Here is an 18,479-nt window from a genome sequence, read left to right as displayed (position 1 = left end):
CTTTCACTAAGCCCATATAATTCTATCATCCATTTGCATATAAGGTAGTTTTTAGTGAATGTTTTTATTTTCATTAAGTTTTAAGAAATAAGTGCATTGTGACCAGATAAAGAAAAAAGAAGGAAGACCTAGCATCATTGTTATTACATTGTACATCAGGAGACATATTGCAAGCAATGGACTTACTCTATAATTTGATCTATGATAGCATAATTAATCTTGAAAAGTAGAATGCTAAGGGGCAAAACTAGTATCCTAATGACAGCCATTGCTGTAACAAAGTAGAACTAGTGACAAACCAACTTCCCATCCTGGGTTATAAGCTAGCACCAAATTGCCCATATAGAGAAAAGAAAAGATGGAGACGGATAAAAATAAGGAAGAAGTAGAGCATATGTAGAAACAGAACTGAGAAATGGAGTGAATGAGGAGGGAAAAGTAGGACAGAAATTAAAAAAGTAAGTATACAAGTAAACAGCAACGACAGTTGCGCCAACAATAATCAAAACACAATTCTAACAAAACATTTTTGACATACTGGAACATCCTGCCCAAATGAGCTTACAACCTAAAAGCTTCCAAAACAGGATACTCCCATGGTTGCAGGAGAGACTAATAAACAACTTCTGGATCACCCCCATTCCAAAGGAGGAGGAGCCCAGCCCACGCTGGAAAGAAATATGTCTCCATCTCAAAGAACCGTGAAACTGTCAGGAACTGCTCTGCTCTGTTCTGTTGTCTGGCCTTAGCTTCTGGTATCCAGTACTCTTTTACAATTCTTGTTTAGTTTTTCTTGTTTTTTCTGGTTTTCTATTCTGTGTCTGGTTTTCTGGGTTCATTCCTTTATTCCGTTCCTGGAATTCCCAGTCTCCTGGATTCCTTTATATGTTTGTTTCATGTCCTCTGCCCCTTCCTTTACAAGTGAGTACTGTGTGCGTTTTATTGTTATTTATTTAGTCATGCATATCTAGGCAGTTAGGACCCACTGTACTTTTGCGCAGTGGTGGGCTGCATACATCTTGGGCATTTATGTATGTCTAAATCTCCAATGTTTTACATATATAGTACTTTGTTATGTCTCCTCTTGTTTTGCCTTATATCTCGTCTTGTTTTATTTTGTATTCCCTGTCCATGTACAGTCCTGTCCTGCCCCTGTTCTGTTAATGTTTCCCTTATGTATTGTGTACATGTTCTGGGTTCTACTTTCTATCCTTCTCCGGTTCTGGGGTCTTCTTTTCTTGTTTGGTGCCTATTCTAGTCTTACCTTGTTTCTAGTACTGTATACATATCAGCAATTGATCTGCTCTGGCTTCCACTAAGCTGCATCAGGGTCTTGGTAAGTGGCCGTACTAACGCAGGTGCTCAACACCAGGGGGCGTGTGGTTACCCTGCACCAGGCCCTACTTATCCACTTCCATGCTGAAGACTCCTCTCATCATCTACAACAGGCACAGGGGTCCCAGTCTTTGGACCGCCACCCTGACAGAAACCAACTGATCCTACCGGCTAAATATAGAATTGTCTTGAGTTGTACATCCTATCTGGAATTGGAGAGTTGCAAGTAAGATAAAGAGATAATAGGAACCGGAGGACACACTTAACGAACATGCACCAATCCTCTGACTTACAAAGAAATCAGCACATATGGGTAAGGTAGAGTCCTTTAGTGGTATGAAGACTAAGCCACTTAATAGGCAGACAGATTATATGCACCTTTACCAAACATTCCATACTTGTCCAGGACAGATTTAAGTATGACAATTATTAATGCCAAAATTGTAAAGGAGTACGTATATTAAATCTTATAATAAGCACATAGAAACTAAAGAGAGAAAACAATTATTATAATAATTTTCTCTTCTGTGGAAAATGCAGACAAAACCCGTTGGTAGCTTTAAAACTGTGCAGCAGAAAATATATATAGCATACATGAGTCCAAAGGATTAGCAAGACACTGAGGGTTGTTTTTCAAAGTGTTCTGTTCTAACAAGTGGTGCTGGAATCTGATAGAATGATCCACTGGTTCACACATTCCCACCATATAGAGAGCCTTTGCAAGGCTGCACTACAACTAGCTTCGAACCACTGGAGCCTTTGTTTCCAGAAAATACTGTGCTACTTCTTACAGCTGCGATCAATCAGCTGGGACTGTTGCACCGACTTTGCCAATGCCCAACACGATTGAGCTCTCCATGCAGCATAAGGTTAGGTTAAAGAGGAGCCTGAACCTCTTGTGTGCCTTATCTAATGGTGACTTTCCAGGGATTGCATAGTATCGAGGGACTAGTATCAATACATTAAGAGTTGGAGTCATCCTGGCTATAATGACAAAAGATGGACAAAGATGCAATGATGGATCTGAGAGTCTCCAAAAGTCTCCCATGATATATTGTGGTAAAATCTCTCACTGGATTGCTACTGGCTACTGTTTGATGCTATTAAGGGTTAAGGAAAACTCTCTGGCTCAAGAAATATGGAGGGGACATGAGAAAATGGACTGTGATAATCCCTTCAGCCAAGTGGGATGGAGACAGGAACAGTTGCCAGACCCCTTAGCAAGCAGAAAGATTTGGTTTCAGCAAATCTTCTCAGCTACAGTGAAAGCTGCCAACTTCAAACTTAGTCTGTTCCATGACAAATCTGCAGACATCCCCACCAGAATGTTATGAGGTTTAAAATCTGTAATTAAAAGGTAAAGGAAGAGCAGCTGTTTGAGTACTATCCAAAATGGCCACCCCCAAAAAGTTTGGATTTCATGCAGACAAAGTGGCAATCCAGGAGGGTAGACAACTAACTGTCCTGGGTCTGCATGGTGTATCCTGGTAGGTTTTCTAATTTGTAGGGCGTACCTGATGTTCTATTGCCCAGTCACTTAGAGATATTGAAACGAGATAAAATGTGTAAACAGATTCATGTATGAAAGCAGTCTTTAACCCCTTAAGGACCAAACTTCTGGAATAAAAGGGAATCATGACGTGTCACACATGTCATGTGTCCTTAAGGGGTTAAAGAGAAACTGTTGGCACTGTAATTGACTATTTTCCTGTAAGTGGTTATAGTTTCTGGAATCCCCCTGCACTGTAGTTCAGTGTTAAACTGTTATTAATGGCTTAACCCAAAATGGGAGTCCCCAGCAGTCCATCCCCTCTGTGCTGCTTGGGCTGATGAGAGAGGAGGCCTGAGCAGCAATGGTCATTGGTGATTGGCTGGGAGTATCACCAGACAGTTTTTAGCCAATCACAGCTGTAAATTGCTGGTGTGAATTGGTATGACTAAGAACGTGTGTAATCTCTGCGTTAGCCATGCTTCCAATGGGGGCCGAGCTGTGGGCTGCCAGGTTCTATCATCAGTGCTAAACTGCTCAAAAATGGTTTAACCCTGAATAAAGGGACAGTGCCAAGGAACTCTGGGCACTATAAACAAGTCAGTGAGATGGAATGTTTATAGGTCTAGAGTTTTGCTTTAAAGGACATTACCGATGAATGTGATTTTAACTTTGAATGTTAAGATATCAATATAATTCTTAAAGGGACACTATAGTCACCAGAACAACTACAGCTTAATGTAATTGTTCTGGTGAGTATAGTCATTGCCTTCGGGCATTTTTATGTAAACGCTGTTTTTTCAGAAAAAAGGCAGTGTTTACATCCTCCCTAGGGACACCTCCAAGTGGCCACTCCTCAGATGACCACTGGAGGTGCTTCCTGGGGCAGTGCTGCATAGTATTCAGCACTGCCGTTCAGCGTCTCCGCGCTCTGCTGATTGGCCATAAGAGCAGCAGGTGCTGATTGGCCAAAACAGCATTTGGCCTCACCCTCATCCTTGCCGATTTTAGCCAATCCAATGCTTTCCCAATTTTGATGTCACTAAGGAGATGAGGACAGCAAAGGTGGACCCGCGCAGCGCTGGAAATAAGGGGAGTTTTAATTATTTTTAAGAGGACTGAGGGGGTCAAGCCACCTAAATTGTGGGTTTCGCACTATAGGGTCAGTCTGACCCTATAGTGTTCCTTCAATAAAAACCTGTCTTCTTAACCCCTTAAGGACACAACTTCTGGAATAAAAGGGAGTCATGACAGAATATTTCATCATGTGCCTTTAAGGGGTTAAAGATGTAGCCAACAAACTAAATACTTTTCAGCTACGTTGAATGAATCAAATTCCTGTTAATCTACGTCTGAATTAATCTATTCTTTAGGGATTTACCTGGAGAGTCGACTGGACTGGTCCGTTCAGAATTTGATTAATTCTACACAGCACAAAAAGATTTGTGCACAAGTCTAACGGTTACCAAATTCAGTCAATCAATGCTCTGTCCTGAAAATCTGTAACACTAAAGATGCAAGAAAGTGGCATTTTGAGTAATGCTTGTGCTAGTCTAATTAAATTTGTCGCTGCCAGCAGTATAATGTACAGAACCAACTTTAGACCAAAATAAGAGCTAATGAATGAACGTCAAAAATGCAAAACACAAGCATAAACTGAGAAAAACAAACTTTATTACAGAATTTCTTTAGTGACATTGCAGGCATGCCGAAATATTTACCGAAATAAGACTTTGTTTGTGGTATTACATTTTTGATGCATGTTGTACAGATACATTGTGAATTGTATCATTAGTTGCAAGATTTTAGCTAAAAATAAAGTCATTTTGGTCTTTAAATTTACAATGAATAATAATGGCTACATAAATGTTCGGCCAAAATAGGACCTACATTTCGCAACTGATTTGTCCACTCATCACAACTCATTGCTTAAAGAGATTTTACTTCTCGAAAAAAATACATTCTGCAGAAATTAGGCCAATCACACTGTTAAAAATGGCCAGATATAGTTTTTTTTTTTTAAATTTTTCAGACAAGCAAGTTTGCGATCACATATGGAAATAAAATACGTTCTTGCCCAAGGTCTTTAAAGCTTCAATTTCACATTAATATGGCCAAAATGGGAATGTGTTGGCTGTAGGTTGAACCAGACAAAAGCAAACTAAAAACAAAAAATAAACTAAGACAACCAAAATAAAAACACAGATTTTGGCCTTCTCAATAAATCATTTCAAATTGAACAATTGATTTTATAAAAATATGCTCCTAGACTTGCTCTCCCTTTATTAGTTATTCAAGCATATGTTTTGGCAAATACATTAAATCTGTTTAGAAATCTTTTATTTATCATTCATATTATACAACAAGAAAACAAACATTTTATTTATAGAAGAAAAAAAAAAAATATCAGTAGTGGCACTTCCGTAAAAAGGTTATATTTGTATTCCCTGCAGCATACTCCTTTCTTGTTGAAATTGGCCTTTTGAGTGTTAGGTGGTTGCAGAGTTCAAAATGCTTTGCCAGAGAACAGTTTTAGGCATTCAGAAGTTCATGTTCCTTATCGGTTTTCCCAACAGCATCTGGATTAGATAGCGGATCCAGGTCAGCAAAGAGATTGTACCAAGCAGACAGGTCTTTAGCAGGTTTGGTGCTCTCTGGAAAGTGAAAGACAAGGAAAAAAAATAAGTAGCTATGTTATGTAATCTTTGTCCAACAGGAATGGACTCTCAATTGTACAGTATTTTTTACAATAACATATATATATATATGTGATATATGTGTGTGTGTGTGTGTGTGTTATATATCAATGCATGCCCAGTTCTAGGTCTAGGCTTATAAACTGTAAATGGAGCAATGATAGGGCTTGTTAATAAAAACAAACTAAGCATATTTATGTGTGTGTTTTTTGTTTGTTTTTTGCTTGGTGAAGATTTAGATAGATTTGTGAACAATATTTGAGAGAAATAGGCCTTTTGTGTACATAGAAAAAGTCTTAGATCTTTAAGTTCAGCTCCAGAAAAATAAGGGCAAAAACAAAAGTGTTGCGTTTATAATTTTGTTCAGTGTAAGTTTATTGTGATTTAAATATGCAGGCAAACTTAAACGTGTGCATCTATACAGGCACGAGTTGGGGAGTGTTGAGAGCACGGCTTGTGACATCAGCAGTGTATTGTGTGGCACACGCTTTCTTTGAGTGGAAAAATGGATTCTGAAAATAGAGCTTCTATTTGAGATTGATCCGTGCAGTGGGGAGCCAAAAGGGGACTGCCCTTTGGCAGACATTACTATGGATGCCATATTTAATGTCACCGAGGAAGCACCGAGGCTTGCTCAGCGACGCATTGTGAATCCCAATGTGGAAAGACCATCTGAAACAAACAGGGTCTTTAAAAGGCTTCTACTTTACTGAAGGTGTTTTTCCCCAGAAAGATTTTTATTTATCTTCTTGGCTAGAGACTTGTTCCAAGCCCATGTTTAGAAATCCCACTGCTCTTAATATACAGTGAACAGAATATTGCCTGCCATATTCATATGCATGCCATATTTTTATTATCCACCACCTCAGGTCCGGGCATTTGGTGAAGAAAGGCGTATAAGCCCTCTAGTTCCTATTATTTTTCTGAAAGCTCATACCCCGACAGACTAAAACAGCTGCCAGAATTATGGGAGCAACAGTCAACAATTTCTGGAGGAAAAATATTGCAGCAACTCTGTTTTATGGAATAAAATGGCATTTATTATCATCATCATGATGATTATCTGGACCCTTGCTCTGAAAGACTAGCAGGTTTACCAAACCATTTGTCAACCATTACTACGCAATTTCACATATTAAGCCAAAGCAGCAGAAATAGAGACATTTTCTGCCTCTGCTTATCTTCTTTTTTTTTTTTTTTTAAAACTTTATTTTTGAATGAAAGATCATGTCAAGAAAGTTACAATATAATATATGGCTAAATATCGGTATTTAACATACAAGGTGATTTCGTCTCTATCAGAGCAGTATCATAACTTTTACATCAGGTTTTTCGTTACATGTTATTACGATGATCTTTCGGTTTTATTTTTATATGACTTGGAGAAAAACCAGCGGTGAGCGTTTCAGCATACTTTCTATAATGAACAGCCTGTGGTGGCTACGATAATGCTTAATGTGTGGGTTGGGACTATATTGTTTGGCTCTTTGGTGTGGTCCTCGTCTGGTGTCGGAGAACCGTTATGTGAGCCCTCGTGATAGGTGCTGTGCTTATGTCCCGTCCCCTAAATTGAAAGGAAAAAAGAGTAGAGAACAGTGGAGAGAAGAGGATAGTAGGAGGGGGGAAAGTGCCAGAATGGAAAGATGGTGGGAGATAGGGAGGGAGAGAGGGGAGGAGAAGGGGATGGGTGCGCCGGTGTGGTGCAGGATACGGCTACGCCCCTGGTCTTTTGCCTGTTCCTCTACGGGGTGGCCTGGGGTATGTCAGGCGTACTCACTGTTTACCCAGGGTTCCCACATCTTTTCAAATTTAGACGTGGTACCTCGAACTCTAGCTGTGAGGTCGTCCATCAGGTGAACGTCTTTAATATTGGATATGACCTGTTTAGTTGGCGGCATGTCTACTTTGAGCCACGATTGGGCTAAGGCTCTCCTTGCTGCTAATGTCAGTTTTTGGATTAACCTCTGTTCCCTAATTGTCCAACCGTCTATTTCTCTGTTTAGTAAAAATGTCCAGGGGTTGAGATCTGGGGCCCTCTGAAATATATTCTTAATAATGTTGTGGATTGTTTTCCAGAAACATTGCACCTTTGGGCATTCCCACCACATGTGGAGGTAAGTGCCCCTGTGGCCACACCCCCTCCAACAGTCGTCTGATGGGGTTTGTTTCATGTGGAATAGTTTGACCGGGGTGGTGTACCACCGGAGCATCGTTTTGAGGGATTGCTCCTGAAGGGCCACACAGATGGATACCGAATTGTTGGCCTCCCATATGTCCCTCCATTCCACCCCCTCCAGTACTTCACCTAATTCCCTTTCCCATGTGCCTGTGTACGTCAATGTGCCCCACTCCTCTGTTTCGGTGCTAATGTGCTCGTATAACATGGATATAAGGCCCTGTGGAGTTGTTTCGCGTAGACACATTTTCTCAAAGGTGGTCAAAGGACCCTTGCCCGCTTTTTGCATGTGGGGGTGTTGTGAAAAGTCTCGTAATTGTATGTAGCGGAAAAAGTCCGCTGGTGTGAGGTGTGCTTTCTGCTTGAGGAGTTCGAATGATATGACTTCGTTATTTTGAAACATGTGGCAAATTCTTTGTAATCCCACTTTTTCGAGATTTGCAAACTCTCTGGGTGTCATGCCAGGGGGGAAGGCCCTGTTTCTCAGCAGGGGGGTTAATGGGGATGGCGATGTAGCCATTTTGTATTTGTGTGCTGACAGGTCCCAGATTCGTAGGGAGTTCAGTATTGCGGGGCAGTCGGTTCTTAAAATAGGTCTCACCTCCTTAGGTACCCACATGTGGTATTGGGGCAGGTCTGGACCTGTGAGGAGGGATTCCAGATCTACCCATCTCCTCACGTCTAGGGGCGCGTGCCACATGGCCACCTGTGCTAGCTGTGCCGCCACATAGTAAAAATATAGATGTGGTAAGCCTAACCCCCCCCTTCTTTTCTGTCTGTATAATATGTTTCGGGATATTCTATGGCGTCGGTTTTGCCACACGAAGTCCCCTATGGCCTTTTGCAGTGGGGCTAAATCTGATTTAAGGAGTTTGACAGGTAGTGCTTGGAAAAGGAACAATATTCGGGGTAGTATATTCATTTTGATAGCATGAATACGACCTATCCAGGAAATGGGTTTATCTAACCATTTTTCCATGTCCCGTAGTAGGGTGCGCATGAGTGGTGTGTAATTCTGTTGGAACAATTTGGTCGGGTCTCTGGTTAAGTGGATCCCTAGGTACTTTATTTGGTCCCTTTCTATGGGAATATTGATATCTGTTCCCAGTGCCGCCGTGTCCTCCGCAGACAGGCCCATTGGCATAGCGCTAGATTTTTCTAGGTTGGCCTTGTATCCCGAGAAAGCTCCGAAATTAGTTAGGACCTCTTGTAGGGCTCGCATGGAGTCAAGCGGGTTTGTGAGTGTCAGCAGGACATCATCGGCGTAGGCGGACACGAGAAATTCCTGTCCCCCCACTGTGATTCCCTGTATATGCGGATGTTGCCGTAGGGCTTGTAGGAGTGGTTCTAGCGTGATAACGAATAGTAGCGGGGAGAGGGGGCAACCCTGCCGAGTGCCATTCCCCAATTTGAATGGTTTATATCCAGCGCCTGCAATTTTCACCTGTGCGTATACTTGGTTATACATTGCTCTAATGGTAGATATGAATCTGTCCGGAAATCCCAGGAACATCAGTAGCTTAAAAAGATAGGGCCATTCTACCCTATCAAAAGCTTTCTCCGCGTCTATTGAGACCACGACCGTGGGTGTGTCCGATGTCTGTTGGCGCCATATAAGGTCGATGTTTCTTCTGGTGTTCTCGAACAGTTGCCGGTCTGGAATGAAACCTACTTGGTCGGGGTGTATCATCGTTTTCAGGAAGGGGTTGAGGCGGTCTGCTAATATTTTCGCTAGGATCTTGATGTCGTGGTTGATAAGAGAGATTGGTCTGTAATTTTCGGGAAGGAGTGGATCTCTCCCGGGCTTTTGGAGCAGAATTATGTTGGCCGTTGACATCTCCTTCTCGGGTGTACCTCCTTTCATGAATTCGTTAAACAGCTTTTCTAATCGGGGTGATAGTTCTTCTCTGTAGGTTTTATAGTATGCCCCGTCGAAGCCGTCAGGGCCCGGGGCCTTGTTGCCTTTGAGACCTGTTATTGCCCGGTCTATGTCTTCTACAGTAATGTCGTCGTTAAGTTGCAGGGCTGCAGGTGTCGGAAGTTTTGGTAAGTCTAGGTTGTCCAGGAAGGTTCTCATTCGTGAGTCCGCCACCTCTTGTTCCGTGTGGTCCCTGGTCGTATGGTTGTATAGCTGTTCATAGTAGTCTGTGAAGACCTGCGCAATACCCGTAGGGGTGTTTTTGATGGATCCGTCTTTGTGCTTGATAGATGTGATGTGTGTCCTATCCTGTCGCGGACGTAGTGTCCTGGCCAATAGGGTGTCCATCTTGTTCATTTTCTCATAATAGTTTCTCTTGGTCCAGGTGAGGGCTTTCGCAGTGTCGTCCAGCAGCAGCTTGGTGATGGATCGTCTTGTCTCGGTTAGGCGGTCCAAGATCTGTGGGGTCGGTGAGGATTTATGTTGTTGTTCTATCTTTCGTAGTGAATCTAGTAGCAGAGTCAGTCTCTGTGTTTTCTGAGCCTTTTTTCGTGTAGCTATTTTAATGCACGTTCCCCTTATTACTGCCTTATGTGCAGCCCAAATTACTCCTGGGGCTACTTCACCTGTTTCGTTCAGTGTGAAATATTCTTTGAGATCTTTTCTGATTGCTTCTCGGGATTCTTCGTCCTTCAGCAGGTGGGGGCTCATTCTCCAGTTCCAAGGTGAGGCCGTACTGAGATTACCCAGTTTTAATGAGATGTCAGCGTGGTCCGACCATGATATGGACCCTATTGTCGACTCCATTACTCTAGCCATGCCCACTTTGTTCACCAAGAACTGATCAATTCTAGAATACGACCCGTGAGGTGCTGAATAGAAGGTGTAGTCCAGCGAGCTCGGGTGTTGTGCTCGCCACACATCTATCAGTTCGGTCTGTTGAAGGAACTTGTAGTAAATTTTGTCCTGGGAACCTCTCCCTTGCGACCTTTGTTGGCCCCTACCAGAGCTCCTGTCTGCGGCTGGACACGGCACGGCATTCATGTCCCCTCCCACAATGGTCAGGCCATGTGATAGGGCTTTGATTTTTGTGGCTAAGTTTCCCCAGAAGGTGGGGTCGGGTGCGTTGGGCGCATAGATGTTGACTAGGTGTACTGGATGGGAGTGTAGAGTGCCTGATAGTATGATATACCTCCCGTCCGTGTCTATTTCAGTTGTCATAACGTGTAACGGACACTTGTTATGTATGAGAATGGCGACTCCATTGCCCTTACGGTGTGATCTCGCTTCGTATGTGGTGGAGTACGTGCGATCTCGGATGTGGAATGTGGTGCTTTTAGAGATGTGTGTCTCCTGAAGGAAGGCTATGTCGGGCCCTATTCGCTTTATCTCTCTGAACATCAGTCGTCTCTTGTTTGGTGCATTCAGGCCTTTAACATTGATTGAGGTTAGTTTTAGGGTCATCCCTGCCATTGGGAGAGGTGCCTATCGTTGATCCCGAACACCGGGACATGGATAGTCCCTGGGTTCCGACCTGTCATGTGTGGTGCCACATTTGTGTGCCGTTCTGCGTCCGCCACCGGCTTGACCAGAGTAGGGAGGTAGAATGAAAGGAGGGGGGAAAGAAGAGTGAAGAAAGATAGGAACTCTGAGAGAATAACAGAAGATCTGGACTTACTAATCGCCAGATCAGTACGGGGTGGTGATCCCTGTCCCATGTACCCTCCTAAAAAGGGGTATGTGAGACTCGGGTTCCCACTCCTGGTAACAGTCACACCACCTGTATGCTATAATTTGTGTTATGTCGATGGTTTCGGCTGAGTATATCCGGCATTTTTCGAGTGTCCCTTTGTCGGGGATATCTCCCTGGGTTTCCCCTCGTGCGTCCCGTGTAGAGAGGTGGGCTATTTCCCTGCCCCCTGTCCCCCCACTTATGTTGGTCTGATGTGACCTGGTTTTGGGCGTCCCGGGTATGCCGGGCTATGGTCTGGGGTGTGGGAGTGACTCCTCTGTGACGTGCAATGCCCGTTCACCCTTGAGTATATGAGGGCTTTTGTGCCGTGTCTGTGGGTGTTGTGTACTAGAGAAGGGCAGTAGTCCACTAGGTGCGGCTCTGCCGGTATGAGTTGGCTGGGTTAGTGTCATGTGTGGGGTGTTGCGTACCCGCAACATGGGTCCCCCTACAGTACCGCTCCCGTGTTTCTATGCGCTTTGTATGAGGAAGGGGAGGTCCCCGTGCTCAGCGTTGAAGAAAGGAAAAACGACCTATGTGGTCAAACATATTCACACGTTTTCAAACATAGAAGAGAAAATTATAGCATAGGTTAACAGACCTGCTGGTATGCATGTACATTTTTAGGCTGTGAACTATAGTGAAAAACATTTGAACAATAACAGAATATGAAACCTTGCCGCTTAATCGGATTAGTGCTGGTCCGTGCGGCCATGTGTAGAAAGAAAACCTGGGCCCTATCGTCTTGGTCCCTGCTGGTCCCGTCAATGTGGGGGGGGGAGGGGGGGTGCGGGGGCGAGGGAGTCATGCTCTGTTGGTGCTGTCTCTCGGTTCCTCGGGTTGGTCGTGGAGGGTGAGGGCGACCAGGGGGTTATGTGGTCGGGTCTGCTGGTGTTAACATATGGGGGCCCCTGACTGTCGAACCTCTTGTGTGTGAGTGTCGGTCGTGCATCCCTTGGTGGGCAGTCTGTCTGTCTTATGGCTTCCCCTGCTGCGTTTGCCGTTGTGAACCGGTGCGGGGAGATTGGTTCGTGTCAAAGGTATGGTGGTCAGGGAGTGTCATTAAGCAGAGTCTGTAGAGCTATGAAGTTCGTTGATGTGTGCGTGTCTGGATGCGGTCCCTTTGGTTATCAGCAGTGTCGTCTTTGTCTGTGTGGTCTCATGCTTGTCGTTGTCCCTAGGAAAGGGTCTTGGGTCTCCCGAGTGGGTGCTTGGCGTCGGACTATGTTACCACTCTTGATGCAAAACATATAGCGAGTGCAAGGCACAATAATTGCTGCACGTGGCATGAGGTCACACGTGTGAGGGTGCTTGCCATTAGGGCCTGTGGCTGTTGCTGCATGTGCCCTCTCCCGAGTGTGCCGAGCGCTCCCTTAGCATAAAAATAAAAACTGCCTGTGTGTTCATAGCATAGTGGTGAGGTCCCCTTTAGTGTCCCCTCTGTCTCTGTCCCTTCCCCCAACCCTCCGTGCCCCCCACCCAATTACCTGGTGCCCCATTAGTGAGCCCTGCACCCCGGCTGATGCAAATAAGGGTTCAATAATCAATGCTGGTGGAGGTGTCCAAAACCCTTGTTGAGTTGCCAATTCTCTCCCCAACATACCCCCTCCCCACGGTGTCAGCGGGACCCAACCCGGTGTGGCAGTCCTATGGACTCCGTGTAATGTGCCCCCGGTACCTCACTCTCCGACGGTCTGCCATTCCCTTGGAAGAGGTGGAAGTTCTCCAGCTCCGGTCAACGTGGCAGGTGCTTGCGGTGGGGTCTGGAGGCCCAGAGCTGCAAAGAACGTCGAGGCGTCCTCTCCTGGTTGTAGAACGTGTGTTTTGCCGTTGTGGAAAGTTAGCAATTTAAAGGGGTAGCCCCAAGCGTAGCGTATATTCGCCCCTCTCAGGGCCTCCGTGATAGGCCTCCACTCCCGTCTGCGTTGTAAGGTTGCTGGCGCTAAGTCCTGATAAAGAGCCAGGTCAGCCCCTTGGTAGGAGATTGCTCCGTCTCTACCCCTTTTAATCAGCGCTTCTTTAGTTTGGAAGTGCAGAAAGCGGATAACAATATCCCGTGGGGTGTTCGCGTCCGTTCTCCTGGTGCGCAGGGCCCTGTGGGCACGTTCTATGTGCCAGAGGTGATCTGGTAGTCCTGGTAAGAGGGGTTTGAGAATTGCTGTGATGATATCGATAATTGGGCCTTCCCCTGACGCCTCCGGTAACCCTCTGAGCCGCAGGTTGTTCCGCCGCGATCTATTAGCCATATCCTCTATGGCAAGTTCAGCGGTAGCCAGCCGGCTGGTCAGATGATTAATTTGATGGATCGCTGTGTTGTGTGCGGCTGTAGTGGCTTCTAGGCGGTTTTCTAACCGCGTGGTGCGTTCGCCTATGGCCTGTATCTCCCCCCTCAGGACATGTGTGGAGCGCTCTATTTCCCCTGCTAGGTAATTTTTTACCTCTGTGAGGGTTGCCAGGATGGTCGCTGTCTCTGTGGTAGCCCTTGGGGAGCCCCCTGTGGGTGCTGCTGCAGGTTTCTGTGGCGGTCCCTGCGTTCCCGCGGTTTCATCCTCCTGGCCGCCGCCATTTTGTGGGCCCGCGGGTCCGGTGCGTGGCGTGGAAAAATATTCCGCTACGGAGGCACCAGTATCCTGACCTTTCTTGGTCGGTTTCTTGGCCGGTCTCTTCTCCATTCTGAGAGGTTTTCGCCGGGTTTTTGCGAGTGGAAAACGCTGCTGTATGCTGTCTGGTGGTGTGGACGGAGCGGAGCTCTAAGCGAACACGTCCATCTCGCTCCGTGTCCTGGCCACGCCCCCCTCTGCTTATCTTCTAATTCTGCTTTTTTGACCTAATATGTGAAATTCAATTGCCAAATCCCAACATCTTATAGTTTAGTGTATAACCCTGCAGGTAAAAACCACAGTAACATTCTTTAAGGAATTCCACCAAAGTATATTCCACACTCTAGTCTACACTGTTCTACAGAAGGATTCATTTAAAAAAAAAAATCTTGTAATGTATTCCTAAAAAAAACATCAATGTTTGTTACTCTGTTGAATTTCACACCTTCATTACATGGAAACCATATATAATGTTAGTAAAATATGCCAGGAAGGAAGTCTGAAGTTACCTTTCATCTGTAGCTTATTAATATTTGTACTTGGGTTGCTTGATGGAGGTGTGGGCTGAGGTGTTGGAGAGGTCACATTACCAGCAGTCCAGTCTGTAAATCAATATTAAACCACATTACTTTAAACATGCAATTACTTCTCTACCATAAATAATATGTTTTCTCAGTTACATAAATACGAACCACAAGGGGATTTTCTCATTTACTAATTATCACTAATTCATATTCAGCATGCTCTATGGTAAATAGTAAAACTGCTTTGAGGGTTTAAGAGTAGGCTGTTTAAGATAAGAGCATTTTGAATCCAGGAAACCAAAAATAAGCTATGACGGATGTTATGAGTGATTACAAAACACAAGTTTAACTTTTTTTTTTTTTTTTTTTATGTCTCCAAAATTATAAACAAATAATTACATTTCCCTCACACACACTTCATCGTCATCTTTTTTGTTATGAAGGCTCTCACAGTAAAAAAACAATAGCAACATACAACACGCACAACAAGCATTATGGAATAGAATAGTTAAAGGGTTACTCTAAGCACCATTACCACTTCACAGATTGGAGCCTGAAGTCTTTATGTGCAGCATGTCTTAACCAAACGCTGTACATACAGAGTTTAACCCCTCTGCTGCAAGAAGTGTAATTTCACCTTTGACCACGCCATTGGGGTGCCGTTTGGAACAAGAGTTCCTGAGCACCTTTGGCATCTAATACCAGCACGTACAGCATGCAAACACCAGGCAGCCAATGGTAGCATGCCCCCCCCAATGTTCTCCCCTTAGCCCATCTTCTCTGCTCTCCCATCCCCTCTGGCAAGTGGAAGTGATGCCAGCCAAAGAGGAACAGACTGCAGGAAGAACTTGGCCACAGCTATAAACCTAAAAACCCCAAGATACAAACACGATCTGCTAGCTAGTTATGTAAACCCCAAAATTTAGTTATTTTAATCTGACTCATATTTCAGCATTGTGTACCTATTATACTACATTATATTTTATATAATGGTCAGAGATAGGGCTCAATCACTCTAAGGGCAGCATAAAGACATGACCTAGCATGTTCAGGATTGGGGGGAGTCAGTTTTTTTTCTTTTTTAAATGGAATCAAACTCATTGACAGCAGCTGTTGCTGCCCTTGATTCAGTCCCCCATCCATTACCGATATACAAGGACTTTGGTGCTATGGAGAGAACTGACCATGTTTTTACCTCCACAGGCCCTCTCCAGGCGTATGGGAAGGGGCAGAATTAATGAGAGTCACACTGCTATTTGCAGCGTCTCTCATTAAAGGGAACAGTCACCTGGATAATTTCATCTCAAAGAATGGTCAGGATGCAGTGGCCCTGTCCTTTAAATCTACATCTAGTAGCTGTCACAATGTTACTAGATGTTATTTTACTGAACTGGCCGAGGAAAACTTAGTCATGTAACACGGAGGCCCCCATAGGAAAGTATGAGGAGCACTGGACTGGCCGCTGCTGGACTCTGTGAAGTCGGAGGAGACTGAGAGGTATGCAGCGCATAGGGAGCCCAAGGGCTGGAAAAAGGTAAGTAAATCTTTAATTTCTTTCTTGCAAACAGAAGGAGAGGAGCTGTGTAAAGCTAGGGACAGGGGCACTATATTGTGAGAAATACAGGTTTGTATTCCTAACGCTATAGTTTTCTTTAAAACAGCCCTTTGCTGCTGGGGATATGGCGGCCAGGAGGCACAGAAACAGGTGAGTTCTACTTATCTAAACCTCTCCCTAGCAGGCACCACCAGCGTTACCTTGTTGGTCCTCTTCAGTGCCAGGAGCCAACATCAGTGCTACATTCTCGTGCATGCACAAGAGTACAACATTGAGGTCTATGGTCACTGGTGACGGCTAGGGGGTTGACGCTTCTTGACGGTGGTATCACCGCCCAGTGTCTAGAAGTGTCAGTTGGAGGAAAAATACTGATGCAAAGTAGTCCCTACTTTGTTTCAGTACATCTTTTGACTGGGTTGGGTTTAACACAGCCAATACGAGCATTTTATATAGATTCTGTCTTTATTAAATTTTTCAGGGGGGAAAGGAAGGGGGTAACAGTGACGCTTTAATAAGGTTATTATTCTATCACTCATATGCCAGGAGGGTGGAATGTAAAGATATTTATTTTATTTATTATTGCCATTTATATAGCACCAACAGATTCCGTAGCGCTTTACAATATTATGAGAGGGGGATTTAACTATAAATAGGACAATTACAAATAAACTTACAGGAACAATAGGTTGAAGAGGACCCTGCTCAAACGAGCTTACATTCTATAGGAGGTGGGGTGTAAAACACATTAGGACAGGAATTTACACTCAAATAAGGTGGGCTGCCCTTTAGGAGAGGGCAAGAGACAGGTATGTGAGGTAAGGGTTAGTCTTGGAGGCCATAAGCTTTCCTAAAGAGATGGGTTTTAAGGCACTTCTTAAAAGATGCAAGACTAGGGGAGAGTCTGATGGCGGTAGGCAGGCTATTCCATAGGAAGGGAGCCGCCCGCGAGAAGTCCTGCAAGCGCGAGTTGGCCGTACGAGTGCGGACAACGGACAGGAGGTGGTCACGGGCAGAACGGAGAGACCGAGAAGGGACATACCTATGGATCTGTGAGGAGATATAAGAGGGGCTAGAGTTGTTCAGTGCTTTATAGGTGTGAGTTAGTACCTTGAATTGACTCCTATAGCATACAGGAAGCCAATGTAAGGACTGGCAGAGGGGTGAGGTGTGAGAGAAACGACTAGAGAGGAAAATCAATCTAGCAGCAGCATTCATTACGGACTGTAAGGGTGCAGTACGGCTATTGGGAAGACCAATCAGGAGAGGGTTACAATAATCCATGCGGGAAATTACTAGAGCATGGACAAGCTCCTTGGTAGTATCTGGTGCAAGAAAGGGGCGGATGCGGGCTATGTTTTTAAGATGGAATCTACAGGATTTGGCAACATGCTGGATGTGAGGCTCAAAGGTGAGACCAGAGTCAAGTATGACGCCAAGACAGCGCGCTTGCAAGGATGGACTAATGTTGGTACCACAAACTTGGAGGGAGAGCGAAAGATGAGGATAAGTATTAGGAGGAGGAAAGACAAGGAGCTCAGTTTTTGAGAGATTGAGTTTCAGAAAGCGGGAGGACATCCAGTCAGAGATGGAAGAAAGGCAAGCAGTGACACGTTGCAGGACGGCAGGGGAGAGGTCCGGGGAGGAGAGATATAGCTGGGTGTCATCAGCGTACAGGTGGTAGTGAAATCCAAAAGAGGTAATAAGTTTGCCAAGAGAGGCAGTATAAAGAGAAAATAGAAGGGGACCAAGGACGGAGCCTTGGGGAACGCCAACTGAGACAGGGCAAGGGGAGGAGGTATCATTAGAAAAGGAGACACTGAATGATAGATACACTGTCCCTTCTTTTCACAGCCTCTTTCCCAGCATTTCAGTAATTGTGGAGTAAAATAATGAATGACCACACCACCGTGCAGCCAAGAAGTGTGATTGCCACAAATCTTGGGTTGTAACCCTGAGGACCTGGAATGCTCAAAACTCTTCTGGTGCTTTCAGAATATCAAAAGCTGATATAGCCTACATTTAACCCCTTAAGGACACATGACAGGAATATTCCATCATAATTCCTTTTTATTTCTGAAACTGTGTCCTTAAAGGGACACTCCAGGCACCCAGACCACTTCTGCTCATTGGAGTGGTCTGGGTGCCAACTCCCACTACCCTTAACCCTGCAAGTGTAATTATTGCAGTTTTTCATAAACTGCAATAATTACCTTGCAGGGTTAACTCCACCTCTAGTGGCTGTCTACTAGACAGCCACTAGAGGTCACTTCCTGGGTTCTAGCACAGGAAACCTGTGCTAGAGCATCGCTGGACGTCCTCACGCTGTGTGAGGACCTCCAGCGTCGCTCAAAACCCCATAGGAAAGCATTGAAATGCTTTCCTATGGGGAGACTTAATGCGCATGCGCGGCATTTCCGCGCATGCGCATTAGGTCTCCTCGGCCGGTGGGCGAGA

At 44.8% G+C, this 18,479-nt stretch overlaps 1 protein-coding gene across 3 annotated transcripts in view; it reads right to left on the bottom strand.

The window, feature by feature from the left end:
* Positions 1–4,476: 4,476 nt before the first annotated feature.
* The window catches only part of ICA1 (islet cell autoantigen 1), a 102,418-nt gene continuing 88,415 nt past the window's right edge, over positions 4,477–18,479 (bottom strand). For all 3 annotated transcript variants that reach the window (XM_063452423.1, XM_063452422.1, XM_063452424.1), the window contains exons 14-15: positions 14,456–14,548; positions 4,477–5,478 (exon numbers count right to left, since the gene is read on the bottom strand). In XM_063452423.1, coding sequence (XP_063308493.1) covers positions 5,357–5,478; positions 14,456–14,548 — 215 coding nt within the window. In that variant the 3' untranslated portion in view covers positions 4,477–5,356. The remainder of the gene's footprint in view (positions 5,479–14,455; positions 14,549–18,479) is intronic.

Source organism: Pelobates fuscus, chromosome 4 (assembly GCF_036172605.1).
Source record: "Pelobates fuscus isolate aPelFus1 chromosome 4, aPelFus1.pri, whole genome shotgun sequence".
In the NCBI taxonomy this organism is placed as follows: domain Eukaryota; kingdom Metazoa; phylum Chordata; class Amphibia; order Anura; family Pelobatidae; genus Pelobates; species Pelobates fuscus.
This window is presented reverse-complemented; position numbering and strand designations above follow the sequence as displayed.